Here is a 9,826-nt window from a genome sequence, read left to right on the forward strand (position 1 = left end):
GATGCTTTGCTACCTCAGGATCTGGGCCACTTGCCATCATTGAAGGAACCATGAATTCTGCTCTGTTTCAGAGAAAAATGTATTACTTACTAAACAAAATCTCTTTATATGAGCAATTGTATTAGTATAAAATAATAGAATTTCCCAATTTTGGAGGGCATACAATATAGTATTGTATTTGAATGATTTATTTTATACAGTCATTTTTGCTAATCTTTATCAAGGGTGTCAATTTCAGACCCCACTGCATATGCAGCCTGCTGTGTGGGAGTAGTTCAGTACTGTGGCGGCTATGGTCTGTGACTCAGAGCTCTGTGGGACAGTAGGACCCAGGGCTGCAGACAGACAAAGGCAGACAGAGATGGGAGGTGCCTGTCAGGGAGGAAAAATAAACGCAGTGAGCAGAGCTCCACACCCTGAAGGGAAGGAGAAGTTTCACTGCATTCCTGTCCTGCAACTCAACTTTGAATCAACCATCTGCAAGGACAGATCCGTAGTGTGTAAGTGTGTGTGTTTAGGTCTGTGTTCAGGACCCCTGACCAGGCCCCACCTTTATTTCAGGACAACTGTGTGTGTATGTTCATGTGTGTGTGTTGTCTGTGCTATTGTGTGTGTTCAAACATCACACTGGAGGGGGTGTGGGCCAGCTATCCACATACGCCTATTGACCTATACCTCAGCGCCCTGTCAGGTACCGTAAACTCCTTCATACACTCATTATTCTTTACTTCCCTCCCTCCTTCCTCCTCTATCTAGCTTTCACTTTCTTCCTCTCGGCCTTGATGTTACATGTTATATATATCTCTGTTGTCAGAGGCAGAGCCCATAGGAAGTTGCTTATCTGCTCAGATGCTGCTACCACACTGCCGTTTCTCTCTGCGGTTCCTTCTTGACGCACAACATAATTAAAGAGACAGTGACGTGAAGCACTTAGAGCCAAGCACAAAGAAGACTATGTACTGCAGCCGGCCTGGCCCCTTGTTTCTGTTGACAACGTCTATCTCTGGCTACTGCTGCCCTCCTATGTTGACTCAGTGTTCACAACTTCAGATCTCTGCCATCTGGTCATTCCTCTCTGTCCTCTCTATGTTTTACTGCTTCCCTGTCCTCTCAGCATCACATGCAAATTGGCCTGCTCTCTAACCTACAGCCACAAACCTCTATGGCTATTTGAACTCTCCATGTAAATGTGTGGATTACAGGGTGTATAAATATATCACAGATGATGAACCAGGTAACACACACGGCCTCTCTACAGGGAGATGATGACATCACTAGGTGATAAAGGTGAAGGCCACAGGGAGACAACGGCATTGCTGGGTAATGAAGATGAAGGCTCCGTCCAAACCCAGACGAAGGTCCTGAACCAGGACTCCTGGACGCAGGTCAGCTGTCCCTGCTGTGTGTCTGAGCAGGTGGAGCCCCTGGTCCTCATTCAGCTTTCAGACAACATCCAGCCCGTCACCAAGAGGTGGCTCATCTCCCTGATCGAGGTGTCCGAGAGAGACGGAGGTGAGAGGTCAGGTCAGGTAGGATCAGCAGCAGATCAGACGTCTTCAATCTTTGTTGTGTTTTGTTCCAGCTCAGTACTATTGAGTAATATTAGTTTATTAGATGAGTCTCTTGTTACAAAGTAGTGTGCGTACATCCAGTGACTGCTTTATTAACGTGGGTTAAGCCTGACGAAGACCTTTGAGTCAAAACGCTGCACATTACAACTGCGGGAGCATTCATCATTATCTAAGTTTATTAGCTGAATCAGGTGTCAGTCATTACCGGGCTGAAACGGAAGATTGTAGGACTACACCCTCAAAGAACACTGCAGTAGAGGCAATGATAATATGGTTGAACCTCTCTCCCTGGACTAGGCGCAGCGTTGCTGGCCCACCCTGGAGAGGATGAGTGTGGGGATGTGATCGTGGTGTCTGCTCCTCGCTGCACCCTCCTCAGAGCCACAGAGGACTTGGGTCTGTGTAAGAAATACCACAATGAAGACATGGTTGCTTTCTCCTACAATGACAGAGACAACTTCAGAAATGTTGGTAAGAATGTAGTTAATCAGCAGGGAAAGAGTAGAGGGATAGTTACGGTAATAACAGTTACTAACACGACTAGGCAAGTTGAAATTGAACTTGTTGTGTCGATATTCAGCACTCAATACACCTTCTGTTGGAATAACAATCAACACATTCACTGTGGTAATAAACTGTAGTAATAAAGATCAAATACAATATGAAATGTAATATATATGACAGTCTTGGTTGACGCCTGTCCTCTGTGTTACCAGATGACATGCAGGAGTTCCTGACGCTAGCGGAGCGTCAGTACATAGTCAAGTATGAGCTGGACTTTCTAAGGGCCCAGAAGGGGCAGAAAATCCCTGGAGTCCCTGAGTCTCAGGGGGTCCTGAAGGCCAGGGAGAACATATGTGAGTCTCTACTCTGTGTGTGTGTGTGTGTGTGTGTGTGTGCGTGCGTGCGTGCGTGCGTGCGTGCGTGCGTGCGCGCTCGCGCGCTGTTTTAAATATTCTGTTTACCTCAGCATTTTTGGTTCTCTTTGTCATTATTTTGCTTAGCTAAGCTGCTCTGCAGCAGAGCAGAGCTCCACCTCTGGTTGATCATTTCTGTGCTCTCTCCTGTCCTCCCTTACTGCTCTGAGAACTACAACACACTGTCCCTTACATATGCTGGATAGCGTTAACAGTGTAATGCATTTCTGCCGAGCTTCTGCCTATGTTACCTCCTCTTCCCTGTCTGTATGTGTAGTAATGGTAGTTGTATTGTACAGCTCTCTGTCCTGTCCTAGCCTGTCCCTCTTGTCTCTATATTGTAGGTCAGAAGCTAGAGAAGGCGGGAGTGATAAAGGACATCTTCCCTCTGCATGACAAGCAGAGACTGACAGACCTGTGCAGAAACTGGTACTCTGGGAAGCAGATATGGGGACAGCCTCTTGGTAAACGACAACAACATGAATATAAACATAGACACACATACACAAACTTGTATTCCTTTATCCTACTAATGGTCTCTCTGTCCTTTATGCAGACTCTATCCAAGCCTACTTCGGAGGCACCGTGGGGTTTTACTTCAGCTTTCTGGACTTCTACACCTGGGCTCTGGTGCCCCCTGCTATCCTAGGCCTGGTGCTGACCTTTCTGCTGCCTGGAGGTGGATCAGGAGCTGGAGTTGTGAAGGAGCAGGCTGGGGGGGTGGTAGAGGTGGACGACAGCCCCTCGGTCAGCGGTCACATGGTACAGGCCGTGTTCAGCATGTTGTGGTCCACGCTGGTCATGGAGTTCTGGAAGCGACGCAGCTCCTCCCTCTCCCACCGCTGGGGCTTGCTACACCTGGCCGAGCGCTTCGCTGAGCCCCGCCCTGGTTTCCACGGCACCCTGGGGATCAACCCTGTGACCGGGCGGCTGGAGCCCCTGTTCCCGGAGTGGCAGAGGCAGCTGCGTGTAGGCCTGGTGTCTGTGCCCCTGGTGGGGTTCTTCCTGGGGATGGTGGTGCTGGGTATGACAGGGTTCTACCACGGAGAGGCACTGGCACAGGGCTTCCATCAGGACAGCGGCTCCCTGTTCTCTGGAGCTCTGCTCTACCTGCCCTCTGTGGCTCACATCGTCTACACCAACATGCTGGGGAATGTGTACCGCACTGTGGCCATGCAACTCACCGAGTGGGGTGAGAAAGGGCACTGGGTGACGGAGAGGTAGATGGGTTAGATAGGGAGGAGGTGAAAAATAATCACATTGAGAAGAGGGAGAGAGAGGTGGTGGTGCCGTTCATAGTGGACTGGGGGTAAAATGTTTGGGAAAACAGAGCTAAGTTCACCGAAGGGCATAGGCTAATAGAATCATACAGTATGCAATTGGATACAAGGTGTCACAGATTGTTTGTCTGTAACACCTGAAAATCTGTTTATTTTCTTCTTATAGAAAACCACAGAGAGGAGTCCTCCTTCCAGAACCATCATACCACCAAAGTCCTCCTGGTCAGTCCCACTTGTCCTTCTCCATCTGTCAGTTTATTCCTCTCCTCCTCCTCCTCTTCCTCCTTCTTCCTCCTCCTCCTTCTCCTCCTCCTCCTCCTCCTCCTTCTCCTCCTCCTCCTCTTCCTCCTTCTTCCTCCTCCTCCTTCTCCTCCTCCTCCTCCTTCTCCTCCTCCTCCTCTTCCTCCTTATTCATTCTCCTCCTCCTCCTCCTCCTCCTCCTCCTCCTCATTCTCTTCCTCCACCTATCCCTCTTGTCCTCTCTCTCTTTTCCTACTGAATATCAAAATCTATTGCATTAGTTCCTGGTGCAGAGCTAACTGTATTCTGATACAGATAGGTTTAGTGTGCAGATGGTATCATCTGTGTATGTATAAGCAGATGTGGGAGCCATTCCTTAGTCAGAGGCAAATCAGATACAGTAAAACAGGATATGTATTCAGTGTTTCTCACATGTGCATTTAGCAGCGGCGGTGTGCAATTTTACCATCCCAAATAATTTTCAGTAAAATGTTTTCAGTGTGAACTTAAATGACTAGAACTAGATATAAAGTATGTAGAAAATATATTGGAGCAATATATTTAAAATTTAGATCACCTCTGGGAACTAACAATCACCAAAATAAAAATGTAGTCATGGCATGAGTCCCCCATTGATTTTGTTATAATGTTTGAGTCACCCAGATAGCATAAGAACATGGCATAAGCCATGGCAAAAATTTGTACTATTGCAGAAAGCTAGTTTTAAAACTGCAAATATTCTCTCAGCCCCATGTCAAAATGTGTAGGAAACTAGCTTTAAAACTGTAAAATGTTCTTTCCGCCCAATGACAAAATGTGTAGAATTGCAGGAAATTAGGTTTGAAACTGCCATTTTTCACTCAACCATATGACAAATGTAAAGATTTGCAGGAAACTAGCTTTAAAACTGTTAAATGTTTTCTCAGCCCTATGGCAAAATCAGTAGAATTGCAGGAAACCAGCTTTAAAACTGTCAAATCTTCTCAGCCCCATGGCAAAATGTTTAGCATTGGTGGAAATTAGCTTTGAAACTGCAAATGTCTATTTTTCAGTTCACTTTCTTCAACTACTTTGCTGTGCTATTTCACATTGCCTTCTACAAACAAGACCTTCCACTTCTAAGGAAGGTAAGATATTTCAGCTGGGCAGCACTGTTTGTTTATGACTGCCCAGAGGAAATTATTTACAATGTAACAGTAAAAATCGCTAATGTAAATAAATGTTTTCTTGAGCTGTTCAACATCTGTGTGCAGTATGTACTGCACCTAAAGTAGTTGATCACAGCGTGTGTGTGTGTGTGTGTGTGTGTGTGTGTGTGTGTGTGTGTGTGTGTGTGTGTGTGTGTGTGCGTGTGCGGGTGCATGCATGAGTGCGTTTCTATACAGCAGGTAACTATTTGTGTGTGTTAACCATCTGTCTGTGTACGCAGAGGCTTGCGTCTCTGCTAATCGTGACCCAACTGGTGAACCAGTGTACAGAGGTGGTGGTGCCGTTCATAGTGGACCGCTTCTTCAGTGCTCCTCAGAAGAAGCAGCAGGAGGATGACCCAAATGTGGACAAACTCAGAGCCCAGAGAAGCCTGCCCCCTTTTCCAGTAAGTCCATGTAAAATGTGTTTGTGTTTGAACGTTTTCCTCTGTTTCTCTTCATTGTGCTCTTGTCTGACTTTCTTTGTATCTGTGCCGTAGGGGGTTGAATTAAGGTTGAGTGTATTTGCACTGTATTTGTACTGTATGTGACTGAATGTTATGTTTTGGTGTGTAACTTATCGCATCTGTCGCTATGTTTCAGGGCCTGTTTGCGGAGTACATTGAGTTGCTGGTGCAGTTTGGGTATTTGAGTCTGTTCTCCTGTGTGTACCCGCTCACCGCCGTCCTCCTGCTCCTCAACAACGTCACAGAGATCAGAGCAGATGCATACAAGATCTGTAAACTGTTCCGAAAACCCTTCTCAGCCCCTGTGTCCAACATAGGAGTGTGGCAGGTCAGGTGGTTTTTAAGAGAGGGAATGTGAAAATGTGAACAAACAGGGAGCGCATTTTTACTGCAGATGGAAATGAGCTATGTAGCTAAATCTGGTGAATAAATAGATGTGGTTAATGTCATTTTCAAATTGGTGCCAATCCATGTTGCTGTACACGTGTCTGTCTTTGCTCCTGTCCTTCTATGTGCCTGTAACTATACTTATGTATACTTATGTATGCCTTTGTATATTTCAGACAGCGTTTGAGGTTCTGGGGTTTGTTTCAGTTATGTCTAACTGCTGGCTGTTGCTACTGTCTCCTCGGGTCCGGGAGTTCTGTCTGGAGGGAGGGATCAGTGGCAGAAACATCATTCTCTTCGCCATTCTGGTCGAGGTACAGTATGATTATAGTACAGTTCAGTATCTTGCTCATAACATACGTCTTATTCATATTCATTACTCTGTCATTATCTACCCAACTGTTCATATGTTGTATGTACACTGAGTATACCAAACATTAGGAACAGCTTCCTAGTATTGAGTTGCTCTGAAGTATAGCCTCAATTGATCTGTGCATGGACTCCACAACGTGCTGAAAGCGTTCCACAGGGATGCTAGGCACATGTCGGGGCGGCAGGGTAGCCTAGCGGTTAGAGTGTTGGACTAGTAACCGGAAGGTTGCAAGTTCAAACCCTCGAGCTGACAAGGTACAAATCTGTCGTTCTGCCCCTGAACAGGCAGTTAACCCACTGTTCCTAGGCCGCCATTGAAAATAAGAATTTGTTCTTAACTGACTTGCCCAGTTAAATAAAGGTAAAATAAAATGTTGACTCCAATGCTTCCCACAGTTGTGTCAAGTTGGCTGGATGTCCTTTGGGTGGTGGACCATTCTTGATACACACAGAAAACTGTTGAGTGTGAAAAACCCAGCAGTGTTGTAGTTTTTGACACAAACCGGTGCGCCTGCCACCTACTAACATACCCTGTTCAAAGGTACTTACATTTTTTTTCTTTCCCATTCACCATCTGAATGACACATACACAACCCATGTCTCAATTGCGCCAAACACAACAGGTGTAGACCTTACAGTGAAATGCTTCCTTACAAGTCCTTAACCAACAATGCAGTTTTAAGAAAATACCCAAAAAAAGTAAGAGAGAAGAAAAACAAATGATTAAAGAGCAGCAGTAAATGACAATAGCGGGGCTATATACAGGGGGTACTGGTTCAGAGTCAATGTGCAGGTGTACCTGTGTCGAGGTAATTGAGGGATTATGTACATGTAGAGTTATTAAAGTGACTATGCAAAGATAATAACATAGGGGGGGGGGGGGCAATGCAAATAGTCTGGGTAGCCACTTGATTAGCTGTTCAGTAGTCTCATGCCTTGGAGGTAAAAGCAGTTTAGGAGCCTCTTGGACCTAGACTTGGCACTAAGGTACCGCTTTCCGTGCAGTAGCAGAGAGAACAGTCTGTGACTAGGGTTGTCAGTCATGGAAAGAGCAGGTGTTCTTCATGTATTGTATACTAATACTTAGTGTATATGTGTGTGTTTGTTTGTCAGCATGTCCTGATCCTGGTCAAGATGATTCTTGCTTTTATGATCCCAGACGAACCAGACTGGGTCAGAATCAAGAGGGAACAGATTGAGTTTCACTCCATGCAAGCTCTTGGGCAGCAGGTGAGAGAATAATCATTATAGAAAAGCCCTGACCATACCGTAACAATCAAGTGTCTGACAATCAAACATCTCCCTTTGACTTTACAGAAACTCTAAAGGTTGTGGAACCCCCAGTGGTGTAAAAGTACTCAATTGTCATACTTGAGTAAAAGTAAAGATACCCAGTAAAGTACTACTTGAGTAAAAGTCTAAAAGTATCTGGTTTAAATGTACTTAAGTACAGTGATAGAAAAAGTACTACATAGTCATACTTGTGTAAAAGTACAAAGTAAAAGTAAATGCTGTACATAAAATTCCTTATATTAAGCAAACTATTTGGCACTATTTTCGTGTTATTTTTAATTACGGACGGAAAGGGGCACACTCAGATATAAATTACAAACACAGTAGTTGTGTTTTGTGATTCCGCCAGATCAGAGGCAGTAGGGATGACAAAGTGTTATATTGATAGGTGCCATAATTCTGCTTGAGCATTCTAATTGTAACGAGTACTTTTGTGTGTTAGGGAAAATGTAAGGAGTAAAAAGTACATTATTTTATTTAGGAATGTTGTGGAGTAAAAGTAAAAGTAGTCAAAAATATAAATATTGAAGTACAGATACCCCCAAAAACTACTTAAGTAGTACTTAAAAGTATGTTTACTTAAGTACTTTACACCACTGGGACCCCTGAGGGGAAGTCCATAATCTGTCTCCTGTTGCCCTTCAAATGTTGGTCTGGACCTGGGGGCTCATTAGACTCAGCTGCCATGGCGATGAGGGAGAGGAGGATCCAAAGAGATGTCTGTCTGACCTCTAAACCTAAATCCTGGAGCCTGCCAGAGTCTGCCCTGAGAAGCTCTGTCAGTCTCAGTATCTCACCCTGGAGGACTGCTCAAGTCATAACTAGAGAAGTCTCTCATGTCATGGGAGATGGCAGGGGTGTCAAACTAATTTTGGTCCGGGGGCCATTTGGTCTTCATCGAGGTCTGGAGAGCTGCACTGAAAATGTGCTATATTTCCTCACTGTCAAAAAGTGCAAAAAATACTTCTCTATTGTTTTTGAAAATGTTACTCCTTGTCTGTCCAGCTTTCATTTCGGTGATTTTTAGGATGCTGGACACACTCAAGAAACTGTAAGAATGTAGGTCCATTAGCATTTCTACACAGTTTCAATGTTGTTTTAGTCATTTTAAAGTATAATGAGTTTGATTCCCCCTTAAAAATGTATAATAATAATTAAAAAAATAATATATATACAGTACCAGTCAAAAGTATGGACAATAATAATTTAAAGAATAATATATATATATATATATATATATATATATATATATATATATATATATATATATATATATATATATACCGTACACTTGGACACACCTACTCATTCAAGGGTTTTTCTATATTTTTACTATTTTCTACATTGTAGAATAATAGTGAAGACATCAAAACTATGAAATAACACATATGGAATCATGTAGTAACCAAATAAGTGTTAAACAAATCAAAACATATTTTATATTTGAGATTCTTCAGTGGCCACCATTTGCCTTGATGACAGCTTTTTTCTACAATGTAGAAAATATTCCAAATAAATAAAAAACCCTTGAATGAGTAGGTGTGTCCAAACTTTTGACCGGTACTGAATATATATATATATATACATACAGTGGGGCAAAAAATTATTTAGTCATCTCCCATTGTGCAAGTTCTCCCACTGAAAAAGATGAGAGAGGCCTGTAATTTTCATCATAGGTACACTTCAACTATAACAGACAAAATGAGAAAAAAAATCCAGAAAATCACATTGTAGGATTTTAATGAATTTATTTGCAAATGATGGTGGAAAATAAGTAATTGGTCAATAACACAAGTTTATCTCAATACTTTGTTATATACCCTTTGTTGGCAATGACAGAGGTCAAACGTTTTCTGTAAGTCTTCACAAGGTTTTCACACACTGTTGCTGGTATTTTGGCCCATTCCTCCATGCAGATCTCCTCGAGAGCAGTGATGTTTTGGGGCTGTTGCTGGGCAACACAGACTTTCAACTCCCTCCAAAGATTTTCTATGGGGTTGAGATCTGGAGACTGGCTAGGCCACTCCAGGACCTTGAAATGCTTCTTACGAAGCCACTCTTTCGTTGCCCGGGCGGTGTGTTTGGGATCATTGTCATGCTGAAATACCCAGC

At 43.7% G+C, this 9,826-nt stretch overlaps 1 protein-coding gene across 2 annotated transcripts; it reads left to right on the plus strand.

Moving 5' to 3' along the window:
* The first annotated feature begins 361 nt into the window (after nt 1-361).
* Nucleotides 362-8,920, plus strand: LOC123999657 (anoctamin-10-like). 2 transcript variants are annotated; one of them, XM_046305636.1, is made up of 13 exons: nt 362-500; nt 1,259-1,512; nt 1,869-2,042; nt 2,288-2,428; nt 2,833-2,952; nt 3,045-3,680; nt 3,935-3,990; nt 5,061-5,135; nt 5,438-5,602; nt 5,799-5,990; nt 6,226-6,363; nt 7,535-7,651; nt 7,739-8,920. In XM_046305636.1, exons 2-13 carry the CDS (start codon nt 1,263-1,265, stop codon nt 7,745-7,747), a joined length of 2,073 nt encoding a protein of 690 aa, XP_046161592.1. In that variant the 5' UTR covers nt 362-500; nt 1,259-1,262; the 3' UTR covers nt 7,748-8,920. The 2 variants fall into 2 exon arrangements, with proteins under 2 accessions (XP_046161592.1, XP_046161583.1); XM_046305627.1 differs by having other exon boundaries at nt 379-691.
* The last annotated feature ends 906 nt before the right edge of the window (nt 8,921-9,826 follow it).

Source organism: Oncorhynchus gorbuscha, linkage group LG02 (assembly GCF_021184085.1).
Source record: "Oncorhynchus gorbuscha isolate QuinsamMale2020 ecotype Even-year linkage group LG02, OgorEven_v1.0, whole genome shotgun sequence".
NCBI classification, from domain to species: Eukaryota; Metazoa; Chordata; class Actinopteri; order Salmoniformes; family Salmonidae; genus Oncorhynchus; species Oncorhynchus gorbuscha.